Below are 23,210 nucleotides of genomic sequence, written 5' to 3'. Positions count from 1 at the left end.
GACAGCATTCACTCGTGATTTTTCATTTACGTTTCGTTAATTCGCTATAAGAATAAGAAATTCATAAAATATAAAACAATCAGATGTCAAACTTAACGACACAATTTGTAAAGAGTTCGTCCGGTATTTTTAATAATCGCTGTTTAAGTTGTCCTTTAGTTGCTCGCTCCACCAGTTAAATTCTGTTCGCCACTAATCGATGTCGCTGGCGGTTGCTGCTGCTGTGGCGGTGGTGCAAAGACGTGCGCCATTTGGGGTGGCATTGGCGTTGGCTGCGTGGGAAATAGACCGCCCATCGATGGCTGCACTTGGGGATAGGAAGGCACCGTTTGGGCAGCGGCACCTGCAGTCGGATACGACAAGGTGGCTGGTGCCGACATGTAGATCTGTTGCTGCTGCTGTTGGGGCAGCGAGGCCATGGAGAACATCGGCACTGCGGGTGGCGGTAACGTGGCCGTTGTTGCCTGTGGAAACGGTAATTGGGCTGCGGGAATGCCGCCTAGACCCGCTTGATTGAGTTGCTGCTGTTGTTGTTGTTGCTGGGCATTCGGATCAAAGACGCCGGGTATGTAGATGTTTGCTGGTGGGGCCACAGCTTGAGGAGGCAGCACAGGTGGCTGTGCAGCAACAGGAGGGAGCACAGGTTGCGGAACTGCTACAGGAGGCAACACAGGCTGAACTGGAGCTGCAGGCTGTGGCGGTTGCACTGGCTGTGGTGGCAACGCTGGTGTTTCTACTGCTTCCGTGGGCGGTGTGTCTGTAATGGCAGCTTGCGTTTCGAGTGCTGTGCTTAAGGCATCTGTTGTTGCGTCATCGGGATTGAAATATGTCTTGAATATGCTCTGTGCTGGTGGCTCAATGGTTGGTGGTCGCACGTCCGCACCGAAAGTGTTGGCCAGCGGTGGTATATAAGGCAATGTTGGTGCCACAACGGCTGCGCTTGTAGCCGCCGTTGCAGCCACCAAAGGCACTGCCTGGGGAGGCGCCACTGCTGCAGTTGCTGGCGTGGCAGCAGCTGGTGTTGCTGTCGCCGGCACTGGTTGAATGGGAATGCGATGCAAGTAGCCAAAGCCAATACCACATCCCAGAGCTCCTTCGCCACCCCAGGCAGTGTTCGGTTTGATGGTGACCTCACGACACGCATCATCATCTAGATTGTAGACATACATCTTCAGCGGTTGCTGTTCGTGCGTCTCGATGAGCGTAAAGAGATCATCGTTCTCATGACGTATGGCATCGGCACCAATCACATAATCGCTGTAGGCACGCAACCCGGCCAGCTCTGCAGGCGAGTTGGGGTGTACCTCGAGGATGTGCCACACATTCTCGTTGGCGCCTTCAAACGAACAGAAGCGTATGCTGACGCCCAACAGTCCTTGACCACCCCAATTGTTGCAGGGCGTCAGTGTGAGCTCACGTATGGTTTGTGTCTTGCTTGAATAGACGGTGACACGAACCGGTTTATCGACATTCTGGCGCAGCAGCTCCTTCAGCATATCGTTGTCCTGGTCGAGCCGGGTGCCGGCGATGGCTACGATAAAGTCAAAAAATGCCTCCAGTCCGGCCTTCTGGCCAGGCGAATTGTCTTGCACCTTGAGTACGTGGTAGCCTAAATTGATAATTGTATAAATTATTGTATTTACTTTTGCTTCGACGTCAGTCTGTTTACGTATATGTGTGTGTATTTGTATGCGTGTGTGCATATGATTGGCTCTCATCATAGACAACTGCACAAATCGTTTACGTGGTTGTATTTACTTCCGTTGCTTGCTTACCTTCGGTGCCACCACCGGGTACGTGAACGCTGTGACCTGAGCCCATTGTTTTTTTTTATAGCTAATTAGTTTAAATTTGCTGACAACACCACAGCCAACAAAATATTGTTTGATTCTATTGCGGCACCAAAAGAGAATTCCGTTCTTCGTGGCACAAATTTCAGTGCTCTCGGTCTCAGTTTGTCTCACTCGCACTAGAGATGCATTAACAAACGATAGCACTATCGATTCACAAGTTTTTCTGCAATCTCTATGGCAGTGTAACCAGGTGGAAGTTGTATATTATGGTATATAACAACATCTGTTAAAATGTATATTTTCGAGCTAGTGGTCACACCACCAATTATTAAGGATTCAAAAATAAGACGAATTTATATTACTCATTGGTTTTAAGTTTTCTTTACGTGTACTTCATTGAATTTAATGTAATGCGTTTGTGTTTTACTGTCGTTAATGCCTACCAAACAATCACAAAGATTAATAAATAATAATTTATTGCTCTCCAACTATTTACTTCATGGCTGCTGCAACTTGCCATTGTTGTTGATACTTGGCCACAGCTTCGCGATGTTTCAGCATATCTTTTTCCCTGCAGTACACAAAAATTTATGACAATAAATTTTATAAAATAAAACACTTGCCAAGAAAACAACTTACATGTTCTCCAACGTATCAGTTGAACTTTTCAGCTCCTTGGAGATGTATTCAATACGCTTGCCCACATTTTGACGGGAGTCTTCCAGTTCTTGTTTCACCAAAACAGGGCCAAACAATTTGTACACTTTGTTATCAGGACCAAGTAAATTTAATTCATCCATAACACACTTGTTTTCATTCAACTGACTCTCCAGAAGAGCACGTTGCTTCACTACCTTAACACAAGCTGGAAATGAAAAAAGTTGTTCATATTTTGAATCCATAATTTGTTGTTTCATTTTGTGCTTACATTTCTGCAGGGTTTGATATGACTCAACTTCACCTTGCATTTTTTTGTACAAAGCCGCGCTGTTTTTGTCCATTTTGTTTGTTTCTTATGCAAGTGTATTTAGAATTTTCCAAGTTTTAGAAACAGTTGCCGGCCTGCAAAATATTTTGTAAAATAAAATTAAATGGATTTTACATTTCGTTAGTGTGTGTGTATGTGTGTGTAAATGGGAAAGGTGTTAAATAGGCAGCAGATCAAATGTATTTTGCGATTATAAAACTATACATCAGTTATTAATCTCCTTATTAGTGGATTTACCTTACTTGATTTACAAATTATTTTATTTGTAAACTTAAAAAATGCACTGAATAATTCCTATTTTGCAGTGGAACTGAAACTGTTAACAGCCGCTACAACATTGCACGCTTTTCTGTTAATGCATAGAGTTGCCGTATAGAACAGTTAACAGCAACAGCTGGCAGCAAATTTTGCAATATTTATAAAATGTATGTACACAGTGAATTAAAATATAATAAATTATATAATAATTAAGTAAATAGTAGAGCATAAGCTAGTTTGTCGTTATTAAGTTGATATTAATAAAGCAACCAAGCAATTCATTTATATTAAGCAGTGTGACCACTTTGAAATTGTATACAATTTTGGTACTACAGTGTTGAATAACTGATTGAGGGTGTGTAATTACGCGGATGGCTGAACTACACTGTACGATTTTGAAAGGACAACTAAAAAAAAAACTAGAAATTGCTGAAACCATTTGTTTAATAATAAATGGTTGTATTTTTATACATAGGGTAGTAGCGATTTAATTATTATAAAGCCATCATTGATTAGGAGAATGAGCAATTGAAAGTGGCAGCAGCACATGTCATGCAGTCGTCCCGTGCTGCGACGCCCATAATAACATCAGTAACGCTGCAACAAAGCAAAAGGTTTCGCGCCGAAAAGAAAAACGGCAAAAACACGCAGCAAAATTACGAAGAAAAAAACAAACAAAACATCATTCGTTTATGCAGCGGTGCAAATCTGAAAAATGTGTTAACAACAAATAAATGCAACGTTTGTAGTTCATATGCTGAAATTGCAGCAACGCTACGAGCCAGACGGGTGAAGTAGTGTGCGTTTGCGTGAGCGTGTGTGTGAGTGAGTGCGAGTTGTGTGTGTGTGTGTAAGCAAGCGGCGCGTTTGAGGTGTAACTGCCCTCCCCCATCTCTACAACTCCATCCCCCACCTGCTGCACAATGGCACCAACAAAAAAACGTGAAAAGGAAAACAACAACAGTGGAGATGCTGCTGCTGTGGCCATCAATGGATTGGCGGCAAGTGGAGCAGATACAACTGCCACACACGAAGCGTTGGCAGCGCCAACAGCAACAACAACATCGGGAGTAGCAACTGCTGCTGCATTAACCCAGGAAACGCATCCAAAACTTAATGGACACCAACAAGAGCAGGAACTCTTTCTACAGGCCTTTGAAAGTGAGTGACTGAAGTGCAAAGCAAATGCAAATTAAATTCATTAATATGAATACTATAAATTCCCATCTAGAGCCCACACAGATCTATCGCTATCTTCGCAATCGCCACGAGACAAATGTGAGTTACATTTTCCCCATTCAAAGTGCATAATATTATATATTCTGTTCCTTTTAGCCCATCTTTCTGAATCGCACACTCAGCTATATGAAAGAGCGAATGTCGCGCAACAACAAGAAACGCGCCAATTTTAAAATCGACACCATACTGGACACCATCACCCAAAAGTCTGAGGCTGTAACCCAAAACTACCTGCACGTCATTTACGATTCGCTGCACGAGAAACTCAAACCGGAAAGCGACACCGATCTGCTATTGCGTCCACGCCAGGATCACGATCAGGAGCCGGAACAGGAGTTGCTATGTCAGGCCGGTGAATCGGTGTGTGTGGAGACCACCTTATATAAGATAACGCGCAGCAAGCGCAAGGATAGCACACTTGATTTCCAAGAGTTGTTGAGCAAAAGCTGTCAAATTGTCTACAATCCCAAGGAGGGCATTGGTGAGCATTCGACCATCAGCATACCGTTGCAGACGATGCGACCGATGGGCGAGCAACACACGCTCTACAAGCTGCTCTTTCGCATCAAGATGCAGCCACAATCATGCAACGATGAGAATGCAGGTGAGCCGGCTATCAGTCAAAAAAAGATCAAATGCATATTTAAAGCAGACAATTTTGTTTGCTAGTCTGAGCTCGCTTTTAAGACAAAGACCTTTCTAGAAAAAATTGTTTAATTAGCTTCAACTTACTTAAGAATATACTACTTTAGTGCATAAAGTATTCTAAGTATTAAATAAGCTTATTGCGTTTAAAATCTGACAAAAGTTTTCGAGACAGTTTTGGAATTTTTGCTTTGGTCCTCGTATTTTAACAACATTTTTTGTTTTGTTTTTTAGCCACGCCTCCAAACAAGCGCTCGCGCTCCAGCGAAAAGCTCTATGGCTCCGAGTTGATATTGTATGAGAAGTCAAGTGGTTTCATCACCGAGGGCGAATACGAGGCCATGCTGCAGCCATTGAATTCGTCGAGCATCAAATCGTTCTCACCAAAGAAGTGCACCTGGGAGACCATGCCCGACAGCTACATTCCACTTTCGCTGACCTACGATGTCTATCAGCAGAGTCCCATGCTCAAATTCCATTTGACACTCTCCAATGAGCAATTGCCCGACATTATTGCAGCGCCCGAGCTACAGCGTTATGTACAGCATCTGGATGTGGATGCCGAACTGAGTCACATCAATAACAACAACAATCTTAACAACAATAATAACAATAACAACAATCATTGTAACAGTGGCTTGAAGAATGGCAGCAATAACATCAGCAGCATTTGCAAGGCAACACCGGAGCACATACAAATCGTCTATAACTTTATGTACAGTAACAATACGCGCCAACAAACCGAGTACACACAGGAACTCAACTGTCCCTGGTGCGGCTTGGACTGCCTGCGTTTGTATGCACTACTCAAGCATCTGAAACTCTGCCATGCTCGCTTCAACTTTACGTACCAGCCAGCGGGCAGCGGTGCACGCATCGATGTCACTATCAATGACGCCTATGATGGCTCCTATGCCGGTTCGCCATATGATCTGGCTGGACCGTCGGGCTCATCGTTTGCCCGCACTTGCGGTCCGGTGAGGCGCACCTCGGTCACCAGCCTAATGGTTTGTCGGCCAAGGCGACAGAAGACCTGCCTAGATGAATTCCTCGAGCTGGATGAGGATGACATCAGTAATCAACGCTCTTATATAACAGGACACAACAGGTGAGCCACGTGAAAAATAGGAAGAATTCTAATTAACTTTTACTAAAATTAAACTTTAAACGGAGTTAAGACACAAGCCATAGCCTGTATTTATCTAACACATGCATTTACGATTTTCGTTGCTTGCAGATTGTATCACCACACGGAAACTTGCCTGCCAGTGCATCCCAAGGAGCTGGACATTGACTCGGAAGGAGAGAGCGATCCGCTTTGGCTGCGCCAAAAGACCATACAAATGATCGACGAATTCTCCGACGTCAACGAGGGCGAAAAGGAGCTAATGAAGTTGTGGAATTTGCATGTGATGCGTCACGGATTCGTAGGCGATTGCCAGCTGCCGTTAGCCTGCGAAATGTTTCTGGATGCCAAGGGTGTCGAAATTGTGCGCAAGAATCTCTATCGCAACTTCATACTACACATGTGCTCCCTCTTCGACTATGGTTTGATTGCAGCCGACACAGTGTACAAGACGGTGCAGAAGCTGCAAGGACTACTCAGCAAATACGCCGCCGGCCAGGAGCTGATGCAGCGTCAGCGTGAGGCACAGCTCAAGTTCTGGCTGGACGTGGGCATGCACAAGAAGCAGGACGATCTGAAGCATCTGAAGTCACCGCAGAAACCAGCGACCAGCTGCAGCAATGATGCAGCAACTACCTCATCGGGCAGCGGCAGCGGCAACGCAGCCAATGCCATGCAACCGCCAAAACGCATGCCGGCTAATCTGAAGCGGGCCAATGCTGCGGCCACTGCCACCTCACTAGATGCCCAGGATGCGAACAGTGCTGGCAACAGCAGCAAGAATGTGGCCAAGAAGAGCGCCACAGATCAGCCAGTTAGCAATTTGGCCAGCACACGCGAGCGACGTTCCGAACAGGGCCAGAAACGTTCTGCCAACGGTGGACGGCTCAGTGCACCCGAAAGCAGAACTGCCACAAGCTCATTGTCCAAGCGGAAGCTCAGTCCGAAAGGTAAGTAAGGGGCTAAAATTAATTGCAATCATTTATCATGCTTGCATCGACTGCATCAAAACATTCCTTCTCCGTCATCTGAGCCATAGCATCAAATGTGTTGTCATTCATCTCAAATAGATCATTGGTACTAGGTTCGAGTTATAGATAGTTTGCTAACCCACTCTTAATTTAATTTGGTCAGCGACTTAATTTTCTAGCTTTGATGTATTAGAAATACATTTTCAACATAATTCTCGATCATTTCATAAATTAATTTTTAATATAGTGTTTTTACAAATTACATAAAGAAATTCGGATTATTTCATAAAAATATTATAACATTTTTTTTATTTTCATTAATCAATATATCTTTGATCTATATTTAATATATTTAAAGACCTCATTTATTTCATTTCCATTTGCATTTGAATTCTGCACTCATATTTTTGAGATCACTCTGCGCCATCGCCATCGTCATATCCACAATAGCGGTTCTCATTGATATAACCAAGAATAATCGATTCACAAGTGATGAAAAAAATAATCGTCAAATTTTATTCCAAATTCTTATTTATCAAAATTATTATGATGATGGCAAAATGCCCCAATGTGTGTATTTTTTCTCTCTCTTTCGTTTGTTTCGGATTTGCATTTGTACTCTACTGTTGTACTGTTGTCCTTCTTTGGCTAACACAGAAACAGAAACAGAAATGGCTGATGTGGAGCAGCTGGAAGCAATGGCTATGGCCACTGTGGATTTGCCAGTTGTTGTTGCTGCTGCCAGTGACAATCAAAATCACAATGAGAATGGTGTTAACGATGTTCGAGATGATGATCTTGATGTTGAAGGGGATGATGATGATGATGAAGTTACAGGGAGTTCAGCTGCCCCAATTAATGATAATTGAACCTAGCAATTTTAATGCACATTCATTTCACCAACTCTTTTACACTTTCTTTTACACACACACATGCACATTCATAGACACTGCTGTGATCAGCAAACGGCAGCGCTACAGCGATGGCAGCGCCAGCAACGTGGGATCAGCAGCGAGCAGCGGTTCGACGACGACGACGCGTAACAAAAGCAATAACCATACACTGCCAGCAAATAGCAACAACAAGCGACGCGTCTCATTGCAGCGCAGCAGATCGAACAGCAGTGCCGCCGGCAGCGCTGCACATGGGCTGCGCACGCGCCTGTCTGTGCCTGTTACAAAGTACGAGAGGCGCTGACGCAAGCGGCGCTGCTGTCGTTGCTGCTGCTGAGAACAAAGAATACTACGACGGAAGAAAAACAAGAAGGATCAGAAAAAGGATGACGTACGTTTCGTTAGATTTTACAGTTTGGTTTTGTACCTTTCAGGTTCAGACAAAAAAAATATTGTCTAGCAATTTTATATAAATTTTTATTATTAATTATTATGTTGAGTTTATCTTATGCACTTTACTTTATTTTTATGTTGGACATTTGTAAAGTCTTCGAACTATCTACTAAGATTTCCACAAAACCCATTTCTCTAAAGAACACACCATAACAACAAAAATTATAATAATACGATTGCATTAATATTAATTTTATTGATTAACTTTACATAATTATCACGTATCTTATAAATGCCAGTTACTTAAATATTGCATTGCTTTTGGCAAAAAAATTATTCAACATTTTGTAATAAATCACTCTGTGCGATTGAGGAAATTCTGTATGTGAACATCAAATTGTAATTAGCGCTATAATATATCGATACATATATTTCGAAAATTGAGAAAGCAACAATTTGCCTAGGTATTAAAGAAAAACCACAACAAATCAATTTTAGGAACTGCTGAATAAAATTTTGCATATATATTTTTACAATGCACTCAATTTGTTTAAATTATTGGGTGGTAGCATATTCGGATAACGAATAAATATTGTAGTAATCATACAGACCATCTTCCATCTGAATCATAATATTTCGAGATAGTTAAGGATTAATAACAACTTTATAACTAAATTAAAAGTCTTTATTTACTTAAAAGTATTAGTATTTATTCATAACGTAACATAATTCTTTAAAATTCAACTTTGTAGCGTTCAAAATGTGTTAGTTGCTCCCAATGTATTATTTGCTGCAAGAAAAGTTTTAAAATATTATTTAAAATGGATCTCTTCATGTTTTTTTGGGCATTATGGCTGAAGCTAAAGAAATTAAAATGCAGATAATGTGAAATGCGATCATTTTTAGTGATTCACTGTGCCAAATTTATGTATGTACAAAAAACTATAACATGGAGCAGAAGCATTTGATAACTAATCTTGCAGGCACCTCGTCTGAAAGTATTTCTCATCAATGAAACGGCAAAATGACACCAAATGCTTAAACTTTTGCACAGTTTGTGCCAGCGCCATGTTGGGCAACCTTGTGGTCAGTATGCTGAACAAATGTCCAAATGCAATAGCATCCCAATTCGCAGGGCATTTCACCATAGAAGAAAGGAGTATCGGGTGATTCCCTCAGTTTGTATTCCAGCGTCTCACAGCATTTTGATACCTTTTCGATGACATCGTCGATATCCAAATCGTTCCACTGATAAACTTTCAGCAGACGCAACGCATTGTTACGTTTGCTGTAGTTCTGCATCATGCTCAATGGCCAGGGAAAGACTATTCCATTGCGTGGCGCAGTTACCTCTTTGTACACACGTTCGTTCTTGAAGCTTATGTACAATTCGGCCATTGTAAAGATGTTCTCCACAAGCGAAACATATGTGCGCATATCTGACTTCGCGTCCTCATCTAAAAAAGCTGCCAATTGCCATATCCTTTTGCTCCACAAAGTTAACAATCGGTTCAAATTCGGCAAAAATAAAGGCGCCGGCTCGAATAAATGGCAATTTGGTCATGCGTCCACCGGGTGACATATGCTCAGCATTAGCACAGGATCGAATACCAAATGGTAAATTGCACATCTTCAGATAAGCTTTAACAGCCAGGCAACTGGCGTTCTCCGGCAACAGAATTTGTTCTGCCTCGAATGGCTATGTCAAAATAATAATGGTTAACAACGTACATATTAATTGCGGGCACTTATTTACCTGATAGATTGTGGCGTCTTCTGGCCATGGTTCCTCGGATAGTTTGTCTGCAGTATGCATTTGATTCAGGTACTGGGAAGTTTGCATTTTAAATATGTTTCACAAAAATGCTTTATTCAGCGATGAAGTAATAAACAGCTGTTCAACCAAGGAATGCCAACCTACCGCAAATTGTTCACAAATAACTGCCACTCTGCTGCTAATGGAATCAACTGCTCATAAAAATAAAATTTTGTAATATTTGTATTCTGTATAATTGGCCATATAATATATTTTGGCATTAGCCTGACTTGTAAAATTGAATTATGTGTTTCTGCTTTGATTAGTTTCTGATCACAAGACATTCTCATATTTTGTGGTATACATATTAATCTTCCCTTTCAAATACCGGTGCAGGATAATTTGTAATGTTCTTCGGATTAAAAAAAAAAATTTTGTTTTATTAAATTCTTTGAAGAGATATTTTTGTATTCTAGCCGATTGTCTATTGTTTTGGTTTTTTCAAGATAATTAAATATACATACAATTTGAACCACTCGGTTAGTTCATTTGAGCAGCTCGGAAATGCCTTGCAATTTTTTTTAGTATTTCACAGTATATAATTTGTAGTACCAAAACGGTATATTACGAAATTCAACCTGCGGCCACGCTGGATACGATTCTATTGCACCTTTCGCTGCGCGTTTTTCCTTGTGTTTTGCTTGTTTATCTTAAAGATAATATACATTTTTGATATTAACTATAAAAATTGAGATATTGTGCGACAACTGATATTTGGGAGTATTATACATATACAGACAATATTTCTTTAAACAAAGGTAAGTACGCGTCCACTTTCAGAATGTGTAAAAGTATGAGTATACAAATGTATATGTGTGAATGTGTGTGTCGACTCCTTTATTGCAAATCACCTAAAAAATATACTACAATAGCTAATATTATGCGAAATATTTGAATAATTTGCTTATCTATCCGCAAGCAAAAACTGCGCCACTCCCGAAAATATTTGCTGGCAAACAGAAGCGGAGAGCGCTATTAATGCCGGCCCCAGCGTCTGTGTGATTGTGTGTGTTGGTGTGTGTGATTCATGCGTCTGGGTCTCTGCCGCTGACTCTGCTGCTGGCCTCTAGTAGCGTTGCGTGCTGTGCATTTCTTTATCAAGCAGGCAGGCTGGCAGCCTGTCTAAGCAGCGTCATCGACGCGTACATTTCCTTGAACAATTTGCTGCCCTCCCACACCCGTCAAAAATTCATCACTCTTTGGCGGGGGGTCGTATACGTTGTTGTTTTTTTGTTTTGTGGCCTCTTCTGTTATACTCTTCGCTCGCTTTATCTCTTTCACTCTTGCTGGACTGGATTTAACATTTCAATATGTTTCTTTTGATGATTGGGATTGTTTCTTAATGTACGACACACAGACATATGCATATCTTCTGAGTATATGTGTGCTTATTGCGGTTGCCTGTTCATTTTGCATTCACACTTAATTAATTTTCGTTTTGTAATTGAATTCAAATACAATAGCAGAAGTGGAATTTGTGTTGCCAAAAAAAAAAAGAAAACACAAAAATTCGAAAATCCAAAAATCCAAAGAAAAGCAAAAGTGAGTTCCCAGAAATCGTATTTCAGCGATGCTTTGTTTTTTTCTCTGTTGAGTAATAAATATAATGAAAAACTCAAGCGAAAATATACAAAACTGTATAAAAATACATTTTTATTATCTCGTTTTGTCGTCGACCATGCGTCACAATAACAATAGCAATAATAATAACAAATAAACAGAAACAGCATCAATAATAAGTCACAACAACTATATTTAAATTACAATGTTATGCAGTTAGTTAAGAGGAAACCATTTTAAGTAAAGACTGGAATACAAATTGTAATGGAAATGAAAATGGAACGAAATTATCGCTTTGCACACATTGGGAATGGGCATAAAGCCAGCGACGTGTATTTAGATAATGAAAAGCAAAACCAATAACAATCTCAGATAATGAAAAAAAAAAACTGTAAAGAACAAAACCCTGCCAAGAGTGTGAGATGTGTGGTTGTGTTGGTGCTCAACTCATTCTGGTCAATATTATTCAATGCCGGCCGTCTAACCCGCCACCCCATCGACTCCCCCTCAACCCACCCCAGGCACCATCTTACGCTCTATCGCTCTGCATGTTTGTATGTGTGGGAGCATGAATATACACACACATACAGGCACATAGTTATGCCTTATCGGTAGCTGTGTGTTCGTATTTGGTTGTGCTTCACATACATACAAGCTTCTATAGTATGTGAACCCAGCTGCATCAATATTTTGTCCAGCTCACTTTTTCTACCTCTCTCTCGCTCTATACTCCTATGAAGCTTAGTCAAGTATCGTTCATTTAGGCGTTAATAATGGGTATATAATCAATAATGTCCAACATAATACAAGATCCGCACTTCGACTTTCATAATACTCAACAAAGTTAACCATATTCATAAAAATATTTGTATGTTTGCTAGACAACTTCTTTTATTTAACGACTTCAGCATTATTTTAAAGTGAATTCTGACCTTAAAGTTGATCCATCTGTAGGTAGATATTTGGGGAACACTGAGTCTATCAGTCAGTTATTGCAATGAATTTAATTTTGTGGTGATTAACAAGTACATTGAAAGCATGAATATAAATAAAAACCACATTAAGTGGTTTATAAATATATATGAAAGCAATCATGAACATATATTTATAATCATATTTACAATGGAAAATTTAATACATTTTCATATTTATCGCTCAGTTGAAGTGCCATGGCTGAAACAGAGACTAAACACGCTGAACCACATCATGATGAGGATGTGCACGATTCCAACTACCAAGCACCACCGGAGAAGACCATCGAAGAGATAATGGCTGCCGATCAGGAGGATGAGAGCCTGCGAAGATATAAGGAGGCACTACTCGGTGCCGCACAGGCCGAGAAGATTGTTGTCGGTAAGTGTAAATAGCAAATAAGATATTAAAAATATTTTTAAAATTCTATTTTATTAATTTCTCATTCAGATCCTAATGATACCCGTAAGGTGATTGTGAAAAAAACTGGCGCTAGTCGTGGAGGGACGTGATGATATGGAATTGGATTTAAGTGGCGATATTAGTCAGCTCAAAAAGCAGGTTAGTGTTACTTACTTTTCGCAATCGTGGTTGCATAATTGCAATTAATTAATATATCTATTCTGTCGCAGCTCTTTGTGATCAAGGAAGGTGTTCAATACAAGGTGCGCATTGATTTTATTGTGCAACGCGAAATCGTTCATGGCCTCAAGTATGTGCAGAAGACTTATCGCATGGGTGTGCCTGGTAAGCAAATCATTCACCTTCTCGCCGACTAAATGAAGTATACTAATTAGAGAGGAACTATTAAATATAGAAGGTGTAGATTTTGGATAGATGTTATATACCAATAACTCGTGTATTATACATAATTAAGTATTTTTTTATATTGAGAACTCTTTTCGATATCGCTTAACAATATTAATTTACATGTTGTCAATGATATTGAGATACTCGCTTGGTCAGTCTCTTGTAAGCCTAGTTAGCGCAGCACTTGTAGGGCTTTCGAGTAGAAGTAGGCGAATGGGCTTGTATTATGGCATTTCAGTAGCTATTACATCGTTGTCACAGTCAGTTCATAGAGTTAGTAGACTTTGGCAGAAATGGCAAGCACCTGGTGTGATGGAACATCTCTGTTGTGCTACTTAGTTAGCGCGATTTACATAGTGCTCTTTGCATTTGCAGTATTTACAGTAATAATGTAATGAGACACTTAATATATTTTTCTATATGTTTAATGCCTTACAATTTATGGATAATTTCATTTCTATTGCTTTAAGTTGTGGGTAAGCCGTTTGCTTTATTCCATTAATATCTGTTACATTGTCATAGACACTTATCCGAATTATATTCATTTATCGCAGTGGACAAGATGACGCATATGGTTGGCTCCTATCCGCCCAAGAAGGAAATCCAATTCTATTTGACGCCAGCTGAAGAGGCGCCCTCGGGCATGGTCTCGCGTGGCACTTACTCTGTCTCGTCTGTGTTCACGGATGATGATAAGCACATACACTTGAAGTGGGATTGGACCTTTGAGATCAAGAAGGACTGGGCATAAGACACCGCACACACACATGTACATCTTGAAACACTCAGACTCACACACACACGCAAACACACAAAAAAAACCTCCACATCCGCAAGGAAACACACACAACATTGTTGTACCAAAATTTATGTAAATTACTTTTGCAAGAATTCTTTGTAAATGTTACCCAAAATTCCCGAAAATTTGTCAAGTATTTTTGTTAACGGTATTAATCAAAATATTTTTGTATTTTAACAAATTTGTAAATGAGACCACGAAAAGTATTTTTGATACTATATTAACTTGAGTGTGTGTTGATGAAAAGCAATTTTCGACTATATTTCTATACATATATGTAAACATAAGTCAAACAGTCGTCATCAGTCAAGTCAGTCGTAATCAGTCAGTCAGTCAATCAATCGATCTATCAGTTAGCCATTCAGTTGTACCGCTACACTCAGTCACTTTGAAATGCCATTGGATATGTATAACATAAATTTGCGAAACTGATTTAATGATAAACAAAATAAACTTTAAGAAAGTTTTGTGCATTTTGCCTTGTATTTAACATAATTAATGTCCCCCATTTTTGATTTGTATTTGTATGTAAGAATTCAATTTAAAATTTAATACCAATGTCCAAAGATGTATTCATTGCAGACACATCTTCATAATAATAATGAATGTATTGCAAGTGTAATTGTTGAGAGCATTTTGATTTAATGATTAATGATTAATGTAAAACTTACAAAATAAATAAAATGCTACACTCTGTACTCGTATTCTAACTATCTGTCTGTGTAATTTGTGTACAATTTAAGCGAATGAAGAAAACGCAACTGAAAAGCAATGAGAATAAAAAATGTATTTAAATAGAACTAACACAAGCTTTCTATGTGCAATTTTGTGTTGCTCAACTGAAACATTTATGATAACTTCTTGTTTGCATTAACGAAAATAATTATAACTTGTTATCAATGTAATTATTTCTGCTAAACGTTTGATAAGCTCTGAAGTATGAGTTTGATAATGATAATGTTATTTTTAGCTATGACTAATTGTGCTAAACTTCCGCTGAAATCAAATCGTGTTATCAGTAGCAAAAACTGAAAAGTTGCGCATACGCCATGTGAGTTCCCCCGTGCGTGAGCGAACAACAGAACAAGTGTTTAGCCTTGTTTACGATTGTTGCGCTCGTTATCAACATGTTGCCAGGTGAGAAAACACTTTGCAATGCACACCCAAAAAGAACAAGTTAAATTATTGCTTTAAATCCACGCACAATTGCATGAATAAATAAGGTGGGCAGCCGAAAATGTCGAGGATGCCCCCGGAAATTGTATGAAATACACAAAGCGAAAATCGTGTAATGGAACATCAACAATCAAATGCTGTTCTCCGCCTCGGGGCGCAATATTTCCGAGAACACTCAGATACGTAAATTAGCGAGCGATGTGATTGTTTCGCATTCGGACAACAATATAAATAAATTAAAGTGCAAATTGCTCCTTTTGGAAATTAATTTTCATCTTTTTCGTCTGCCTCGGAAATAATACAATTTTAATATGCAGCTGCAATTGCATTTCCAGTGCCTTGCTTTATGGTTGTACATAAAACCATTGGCAGCATCTGAAAGGCATCGAGGCGTTGCTCGATGAAAACAACAAGCGAATGGCCAAGGATTAAACACGAATTCGAATGCTGGACTTAGAGATGTCCTGTAAATGCTTATTGAATGTGCACTTTCTGCTGTTGCAGGCAACTTTCGGCTCAACGAGCCACATTTCTTACTTCTGCAGGGTATTCAATGCAACAGGCGCAACAAGCGGCACACACAGTCGCACACACACACACGTATACACACAAGTGTCGGCCATTTTGTCGACATGTAGGCACACTTAAGTGCAGCTGTTGCAAATGGTGCCTGGCAGCATGCATTTATTGCCTTATAAATTTTACCTGAGGAGCACAGGTCGACTCTTCTTTTTGCCATGGCATAGCAATCGAAATATATTATATATAGATACATATACATGTCGGTTGTATGCAGGAGAATTTTGAATTTAACATCGACTAGAAACTGCCATCAATGCTTGTTTATAAACCGATTAAAAACTTGTATAAAATTTAAGTAACATTTGCATTAAATCTTTTATGAAATTGCATTTAGAAAGTCACTTTCATTTAACTTCCATTCATAGAAAGTGCAGCATACATCCTACATTCAATTTCAATTATAAATTTTGTATTAAAATTTAATTTGCATTGTGTTTTATTTGTGAACTTTAGATTCAGTTAATAACTAAAATGTCTCATTCTATTTAGTCGTTAAATTAAATTTGGGATTTTGTCCCGTTTTTGTGGGGATACATCTGCGAAATGTGTCTATTAAAACTTAATTGAATATGCCGAAGATTTGTGCAACTTCTTGTGCGTTGTTCGTGCGGCTCATTTTGTATGCGAAGGCGCATGGAGAACGTGCAAAAGTTTTTGGGCGATTGCCAGCAGGGACTACGTGGCGTATGATGAATTTAATTTGGCGCTTGCTGCGTATATTGTATGCATGTGTGTGTAAGTGAGCTTATGCGTAGTTTCAAAAGGATGCTTATTGTCCTTGTCGTGTACCCTATATTTCAATGACATTATTAAAATGGAGATTTGAAAAAAGCATTAATTATGCAATGCTTACTTATTATTTTTATTTAAATTTATTTGAGTTAATATCAATTTATTATTATTAAGAATATTTTTTTGATGCATGCAAAATACCCTTTGACCAGGCTTAGGGTATTGCTTTGTGGATTATTCTTGACAAGCTTATGCTTGATTTTATTATTAGATTTGCGTTAATATGCTAAGGCAATTTTGAATGCATAAATACGCTTAATCTATTGCGTCTGTCGCATGACATGTATTTTATATGTATGTGGATTTATAGCATTTAAAGTCATTGTTGACTAATGTTTATGCCTTTTAATATTAGTTGTGACCCAAGAAAAGGTTGAGTTCAACAAAGCATCAAGTATATTCATCACTCAAATGCTCATTGAAGCCTTAAAGCTTTAGCATGCCACTGCTTAAAAGACGGACACTTTAAAGGCATCGTAACATGGGGACGACACACACAAAAAGGACGAAGTGCTAAGAGACACGCGATAGACGTGGCCACAACACCACAGCCCAAAAGCGGCCATCAGATTTATGCGTGGCCCGACAAAGCGACGGACAACGTATATAAACAGGACGCACAGTTTTTCAGAAGGTAGACAAAGTTTTTGATAGCCGACAATCAGGAGGGGGAACGAGGGGAAACTGAAAGCTGGGCTTGCAATTCCTTTTTCTCCCATTGGACAGCAGAATAATTTGCGTTTATATTGAATTTCATTCTCGCTTCTTTTTTTTCTTTTTTTCTGCTTACGATTGAAAAATTGCGTGATTTGTGAATATATTTATTCAAATAGTCGTTGCGGTCTCGCTCACACTTTCGAGATAGAGAGAGAGAGACATTGATTTTTCGACATTGGCATGTGAATATTGAAGGTTCACCTTGCTGATTGAGTAATTGGGATAATGGTATGCAGGATATATATCAGCTAAAACAAGATTTAATCAACACTTTTTTTGTGCATAACAAAATTTTGTATTTTTGGTCATATATTAAGGTAAGTTGAGTATCGGAATTTAACAGAGCTCTTCAACATGTTTTATAGTTATTTTTTTGCACAGATTTATTAAGCAGTGGAATAACACATTATAGGAAACATATTCTGACTAAACATGAAGCTTATATCATAGGTATAATAATTTATTATAGTACTGTAAGGAATCTTGCAGTCGTTTAAGAGTTGCATTTGAAATTTGTTTTAAATTTACATCTGAATGCTTGGCAAAGGTTTCATATCATAAGTATACTAATTTATTATAGTACTCTTTATTATGTAAATCTTTGCGAAATCGTTTAAGATTTGCATTCGAATTATGTTTTTTAATCACATCTGATTTTTGTATTTAAATTTGCATGTTATTGCGTTTGTTTAGCAAAGTTTTGCAATGAAGTTTAAAGTGTTGTAAAACTTTATGGTTGTGTGTGAACAAACAAAACTAAAGCACACTTTTGGGCATTGTAAATGGCAAATATGACAAGCTATTGTCACACATACAAGCGCACAAAAACACACACACATGCTGATACTGTTAATTGTCTGTCACGCTGGGGCGGACTCATGGTTGTTGCTGTCTTTTATCGTTGTTGCTATTGTTGTTGGCGCCTTTGTTTGCTGTGCAGTTTTGCTGTTTTGTAATTAAGTCGAGCGCACTAATTAAAGCACATTCCGTAATTAGGTTTTATGCTGTGCCCAAGTGATGCCTCCTTCTCTCTTTCTCTGTCTATGTGCGCTCAATTTGATGCCCAATTTCTCTGTTCATTTTATTTTCTATTTATTTGAGTTTTCACTTTTTGGTGAACTGCAACTGTGGAGAGCGACTTAAAGGTTGCCTGCGGCAATTGATTTTTGTAGCTTCATTCGTTTTCGTGGCAAAAGTTCAAGGGTCAGTAGCAGTCATTACGATTGCAAGACTGCCTCGACAGCCGCGACAGGCACGACTGACAAGTCTAGGTCACATCAAATAGCAGTTCATTAAATAACCATTTTCATATTTGCTTGCCTCTTACGCTCTTAAGGATACCAGATACTCATGCTGTGATTAAAGCTAATCTGATTGAACTTCCATTTGCTGAATCATCCAGTCCATTCTTCGCTATATACAATATTTGTAACTGCTAATCTGTGCGATTGTGTTGCTCAAGTAATTTGCATTTGATCGATTACTTATTTAGCTTCTCACTCCGTGAAAACAGATCCGCTTACCGTTCTCATCAAAGGTCAAAGAAAACTTGAGCTTGTTACAAATGCACGACCAAGTTAATACTTGTAAAAGGTTTTCTCACGCCTACCAGAGTGTGTCCTTCCCTTACTTGAGCGTTGGTGGCATCGTCGTCGTGACCAAGTTTGAAATCTAAACGTAAACATGTTTTGATTTCGATAAGGCCATGTTTTATGCATAACAAGAGAACATTTGCCTATTGACAAGGGGATTTGTTGATGGCCCAAAAAGTGTCCACTGTTAAGAAATTTATGCAAAATCCATTTGTGACTTCAATTAGTTAATTTTTGCTGTTGTTTGTCCAAGTTTTTGCCAACATTCTTTTGGGGATTTACACATTTTAAATTAGTTCTTAATGCATTAAGTTTAGCGTATTCTTTTCTTCTTTTTTTTTGATTTACCAATTTGAACTTTATTTATTTATGCAAATTCGATATTTGCTTTAGGGCAAGTAGCTGGAAATTGCGTGGGCTGTAAATTTTGCCTACGAAAATATTGCACGCCATGCACATAATTTATGCGTACATTGTAATTGGATTAGGTGCTTAGCAAAAACCAAGCAAAATAGCGTAACATTATTCATGTGGTTATAAATATAAACTCTAGTTTCCCCCATATATATAATCCGTATAAAGTATCTATTGTTTACATGCAAGATTTGTGCTCAACTTTAACAAGAAATGCTTGAATTTATGCGTCTCAACGCTCATTACGTATACGCCCCTCTTCTTCGCTTCCATATTGTCGGACGGAAATTGCACAAGTCAGCAAACAAAGTGCACCACACTGTGGCATATATGTAGTTGTGGGATTGTATGTATGTATGTGTGTGTGTGTTTGTTCGTTTTGTTGTTTGTGTGCAAATACAATTTTTTTGTTGTTGCTGCCTTGTGATATTTTGCTGAGACGCCACCGGAAAGAAACGTTGTCAATATCCTGCTAAACTGAAATTAACAAGTGGTAAGGGATTCCAATCGAGCACAACTTCTAGATGCAATGTATAATTTAATTTAAATCCCACCACTGACAGCATGGGAAATTGAGGTTGAAGTGCAGGCGGCAATTGCATTAACAGTGTGTATTGCAAAGTTTCATTTCAAATCGACGCTATCGAGTGCAAATAGCAAAATAAAAAATAAAGAATGCATGGAAATCAATAAAACCAATTATAGCTATAACTTGTGGTGTGCTTACCTAATAGATAATAGTTAAAAGACATTGATAGATGACCTATTGTCTCCTCTACGAAACTTTGCGTTGCTCTACAAACTTCAGGGTATTTCTCTCTTAATGGTATTTTCTCACAAACATAACTTTATGCTTTCTTGTTTTGAATCAATTCATATTTATAAATTAATAAAATAATAATGGAAAATTTCCACAAATTAATTTTTCTTATTTTTTGTTTCAAATTTATTTATTAGGTGCACTTATTTCACAGCAATCTTTTAATTGCAAAACAAAATTGTAATCATTTAATAAGTATAAGCTTGCACTTATTTTCGGTTTGGTTTTTCTACTTTTATTGCCTTAATAAAATGTTGAATCAATTTTATACTGATTGATTAATTGATTAACTGCCAACAGCCAGACCATGGATAAGTATGCATGTGAAAAGTGTCACTTGATTAGAAGGCACTTAAAGAAACGCCATATCAAATATTAAGCATACGCAACGTATGCCAAATAAACACTTGCATGTCGATGTGAGTGTTTGTGCTTGTGTGTATGTGTGTGTGTTTCATTGAGTAACGTATAGGTGTATGTGTGTGTGGGCATTATGCCGGCACTCATGATAAAAACCAAAACAGAGCAACAGACTGTCAACGCTCTCAGCTCGATTGCTCTCAGCGGCTCTCACACTCTCGCAAGCTCTCTCTCTCTCTCCCTCGTCACTTGTTGTTCGCTCAGCAACATTTTGCGGCAAGGTCGGCAACATTTCGCTTTGCTTGTTGCTCTGTTTCAGGCAGGTCCGAAACCAGAGAGCACTCGTGCCGTTGCTTTATATTGGCGAAGCGCACTCTGCACTGAGAAAAAGTTTGGAATAGTTATCGGTATTTTTATTTTACTTAAATTATTCGTACTATATTTTTGGTAGTTATTTCTACGTTTCTATATTTTGTCATTGATAAACTAGCTATAGTCATTTTGTTTTATATATTTACATTTTATTTTCTTTGCATTTTACATGAAATACCAAAGTTTTGTCGCAATTTGTGGTATAGTTTGAAATATTTAAATTTTAATAAACCTATTTGGGCTTTATTTTTGTTATTTAAATTTTCGTTTTTAGGTCATTTCATTGTTTTTGATTTTAATTTGTTTAAATTTCAAATTTTATACAAAAATAATTTAAAAATTTGTTAAATAACAGTCATTGCAATTTGTGATAATTATTCATTGATCAAATCAATTGATCTTTTGGTTATACTTATCTTTTTCTGAATTTTATTTTGTTATTTAGTTTCCTTTTTTATTATAGATTATTTTATTAATATTTGTTTTTTATTGAATTGTAATATTTGTAGTGCAAATATAACTGTTAAATTTGAACTTTGCATACTTCTTTTTTTGTTGTGTAACAAGTTCAAAAATATCGCCGCACGACTTCGGCAAGCACGCGATTGACACTCGCTCTATGTCTGTGTGTGTGTTGGCATAAACACCCGACGACTCTGGCTGCTCTGCGTTTGGGCAGCCTCAGCCTGTTGGACGTTGCTCGTTTCTGATTAGAACGTGCGCTCAGTTCTGATTAGACCGTACGGGCGTGCGGTCGTCGTTTAATTCTCGTCTCGCTGTTCTCGTTTCCTATTTCACAGTTCGATACGATACGATTGTGTTGATTTCGCGCGTTTTGTCGCTGCGCGCGCGTTGTAGATGTTTATGCGACTGTGTGTGAGTGTGTGCGAGTGTGAGTGTCAGTGTCTGTGAATTTATTTAACAACGCGCGCTATTCAGCCTAATATATATAAATACGTATATTGATATAAATAATTAAGCTACATATACACATGTGAAATTTGTCCAAATTGCCAAGAGCAGTAGCAACAATAACAACAACAGAAGCAGTAAAAGCACCAACAACAACAGCAACAACAACGACATCAACTGGGTGGCAACAAGAGCCTACAATCATTCGGGTAGTGTATCTGTAATTCACACAATGAGAACTTTTAATTAACGCAAAGCCAAAAGCAAAAAGCAAAACAACAAACAAAACAAAAACCGGCGAAAATGAGCGCACATTATTTGCCGCCCTAGCTAATTGCTAGGTTCAATAGCAACTAAAATTAAGCTAAAAATAAAAAACTAAATACAATAAACAAAAATACGAGAAAAAACAATCGCTAAAACAAATCAACATAAGAAGCAAAAATACTTTCAAAAGGCCTCTGTCGAATGTGATAAGCGCGCTAATCGTCTTTGATTTCTGATTTCTATAATTAATTTTATGAACCTAGACAAACTGCTCCAAGGCAGCTCCACTTTCATTTCTTTCTTTTCTTCTTCGCATTGTCGTTTGGTTCTAATTTTTTGTTAAAAATAATTTTTGATTTTTGTGTGTGTTTTTTTTTTGGTTTATTAAATTAGTTGCTGCGCGAATAAGGCAGCCAATGAATTCCGCGAATTGTATAAATTGCTATATAGAAAACTAAATATATGCAAAATGAATGAAAATTTAAAAAATAAGCAATAAAAAATTATGTTGCTCTCAAATTGTCAGCTGTTGGCGACACATTGCGTCAGTTTCGTGCTCTTGCTGTTTTTGAATACTCTGACCCAAAGCTAATGTGACTTTTCAATGAAATGTGTAACACTTTGATATATCAAACAAAAATTATAATTAGATTAAAAGAGTGTGGCATGTCGTTCATTTGCAATTAGTCGGAGATTAAGAATGAAATATGATTTCTTAAAATGTATAAAAGATTTCCAATTGAATTAAATGCAAAAGTCTAAATTATTCGCGAAATTGATATTAATAATATTAATGATGACATATGATGTTTCTTATTTACTCAATTGCGGTATAAATTAATTGCAAAATTATAAATTATTCGTGAAATTGAAGCTAAAAGTTTTATTAATGATGACATATGATTTTTCTAATTTATTCCATTTTAGAATAAATTACATTCAT

General features: G+C 38.2%; 6 protein-coding genes across 10 annotated transcripts in view; 3 read left to right on the top strand and 3 right to left on the bottom strand.

Annotated features, from left to right (window-relative positions):
• Window positions 1-7: 7 nt before the first annotated feature.
• Window positions 8-1,970, bottom strand: LOC132792801 (Golgi reassembly-stacking protein 2). Its single transcript, XM_060802290.1, has 2 exons — window positions 1,776-1,970; window positions 8-1,609 (listed from the first exon to the last, which is right to left on the bottom strand). The coding sequence occupies exons 1-2, from the start codon at window positions 1,819-1,821 to the stop codon at window positions 156-158; spliced, it is 1,500 nt and encodes a 499-aa protein (XP_060658273.1). The 5' UTR covers window positions 1,822-1,970; the 3' UTR covers window positions 8-155.
• A 188-nt stretch (window positions 1,971-2,158) lies between these two features.
• On the bottom strand, window positions 2,159-3,142 carry LOC132792813 (probable prefoldin subunit 6). Of its 2 annotated transcripts, none has more exons than XM_060802307.1 (4): window positions 3,019-3,142; window positions 2,722-2,855; window positions 2,433-2,658; window positions 2,159-2,364 (listed from the first exon to the last, which is right to left on the bottom strand). In XM_060802307.1, the coding sequence occupies exons 2-4, from the start codon at window positions 2,792-2,794 to the stop codon at window positions 2,286-2,288; spliced, it is 378 nt and encodes a 125-aa protein (XP_060658290.1). In that variant the 5' UTR covers window positions 2,795-2,855; window positions 3,019-3,142; the 3' UTR covers window positions 2,159-2,285. The 2 variants fall into 2 exon arrangements, with proteins under 2 accessions (XP_060658290.1, XP_060658291.1); XM_060802308.1 differs by having other exon boundaries at window positions 3,024-3,125.
• Window positions 3,143-3,492: 350 nt separating this feature from the next.
• On the top strand, window positions 3,493-8,834 carry LOC132792796 (polycomb protein Su(z)12). Of its 3 annotated transcripts, none has more exons than XM_060802283.1 (6): window positions 3,493-4,200; window positions 4,271-4,317; window positions 4,375-4,882; window positions 5,158-6,031; window positions 6,161-6,999; window positions 7,684-8,110. In XM_060802283.1, the coding sequence occupies exons 1-6, from the start codon at window positions 3,963-3,965 to the stop codon at window positions 7,887-7,889; spliced, it is 2,712 nt and encodes a 903-aa protein (XP_060658266.1). In that variant the 5' UTR covers window positions 3,493-3,962; the 3' UTR covers window positions 7,890-8,110. The 3 variants fall into 3 exon arrangements, with proteins under 3 accessions (XP_060658266.1, XP_060658265.1, XP_060658264.1); XM_060802282.1 differs by having other exon boundaries at window positions 7,678-8,110; XM_060802281.1 differs by having other exon boundaries at window positions 3,513-4,200; window positions 7,967-8,834.
• Window positions 8,835-8,977: 143 nt separating this feature from the next.
• LOC132792810 (metaxin-2) lies at window positions 8,978-10,221 on the bottom strand. Its single transcript, XM_060802303.1, is given in 4 exon segments — window positions 8,978-9,430; window positions 9,432-9,770; window positions 9,772-10,005; window positions 10,063-10,221. Coding segments are annotated over 4 exon segments (813 nt in total). The 5' UTR covers window positions 10,150-10,221; the 3' UTR covers window positions 8,978-9,277.
• Window positions 10,222-10,692: 471 nt separating this feature from the next.
• Window positions 10,693-14,314, top strand: LOC132792812 (rho GDP-dissociation inhibitor 1). Its single transcript, XM_060802306.1, is given in 6 exon segments — window positions 10,693-10,880; window positions 12,842-13,035; window positions 13,105-13,133; window positions 13,135-13,215; window positions 13,287-13,401; window positions 14,019-14,314. Coding segments are annotated over 5 exon segments (606 nt in total). The 5' UTR covers window positions 10,693-10,880; window positions 12,842-12,851; the 3' UTR covers window positions 14,216-14,314.
• A 7,497-nt stretch (window positions 14,315-21,811) lies between these two features.
• The window catches only part of LOC132789033 (adenylate cyclase type 2), a 43,629-nt gene continuing 42,230 nt past the window's right edge, over window positions 21,812-23,210 (top strand). For both annotated transcript variants that reach the window (XM_060796766.1, XM_060796765.1), the window contains exon 1: window positions 21,812-22,209. The gene's annotated coding sequence lies outside the window, so the exon portion shown is untranslated. The remainder of the gene's footprint in view (window positions 22,210-23,210) is intronic.

Source organism: Drosophila nasuta, chromosome 3, assembly GCF_023558535.2.
Source record: "Drosophila nasuta strain 15112-1781.00 chromosome 3, ASM2355853v1, whole genome shotgun sequence".
NCBI lineage: Eukaryota > Metazoa > Arthropoda > Insecta > Diptera > Drosophilidae > Drosophila > Drosophila nasuta.
The sequence above is the reverse complement of the archived record's forward strand: the minus strand, read 5'-3'. Positions and strand labels throughout refer to the sequence as shown.

What these genes read in the sequence shown, in the direction of transcription:
- LOC132792796 (XM_060802281.1), top strand. Translation starts at nt 3,963, where the DNA reads ATGGCACCAACAAAAAAACGTGAAAAGGAAAACAACAACAGTGGAGAT. An exon ending in ATGCAACGATGAGAATGCAG is followed by an intron (nt 4,883 to 5,157) that starts GTGAGCCGGCTA and finishes TTTGTTTTTTAG; the next exon opens with CCACGCCTCCAAACAAGCGC. An exon ending in GCGGAAGCTCAGTCCGAAAG is followed by an intron (nt 7,000 to 7,966) that starts GTAAGTAAGGGG and finishes GCACATTCATAG; the next exon opens with ACACTGCTGTGATCAGCAAA.
- LOC132792813 (XM_060802307.1), bottom strand. Translation starts at nt 2,794, where the DNA reads ATGGACAAAAACAGCGCGGCTTTGTACAAAAAAATGCAAGGTGAAGTT. An exon ending in ATATCAAACCCTGCAGAAAT is followed by an intron (nt 2,659 to 2,721) that starts GTAAGCACAAAA and finishes TTTCATTTCCAG; the next exon opens with CTTGTGTTAAGGTAGTGAAG. An exon ending in ACTGATACGTTGGAGAACAT is followed by an intron (nt 2,365 to 2,432) that starts GTAAGTTGTTTT and finishes TGTGTACTGCAG; the next exon opens with GGAAAAAGATATGCTGAAAC.
- LOC132792801 (XM_060802290.1), bottom strand. Translation starts at nt 1,821, where the DNA reads ATGGGCTCAGGTCACAGCGTTCACGTACCCGGTGGTGGCACCGAAG. An exon ending in ACCCGGTGGTGGCACCGAAG is followed by an intron (nt 1,610 to 1,775) that starts GTAAGCAAGCAA and finishes TTATCAATTTAG; the next exon opens with GCTACCACGTACTCAAGGTG.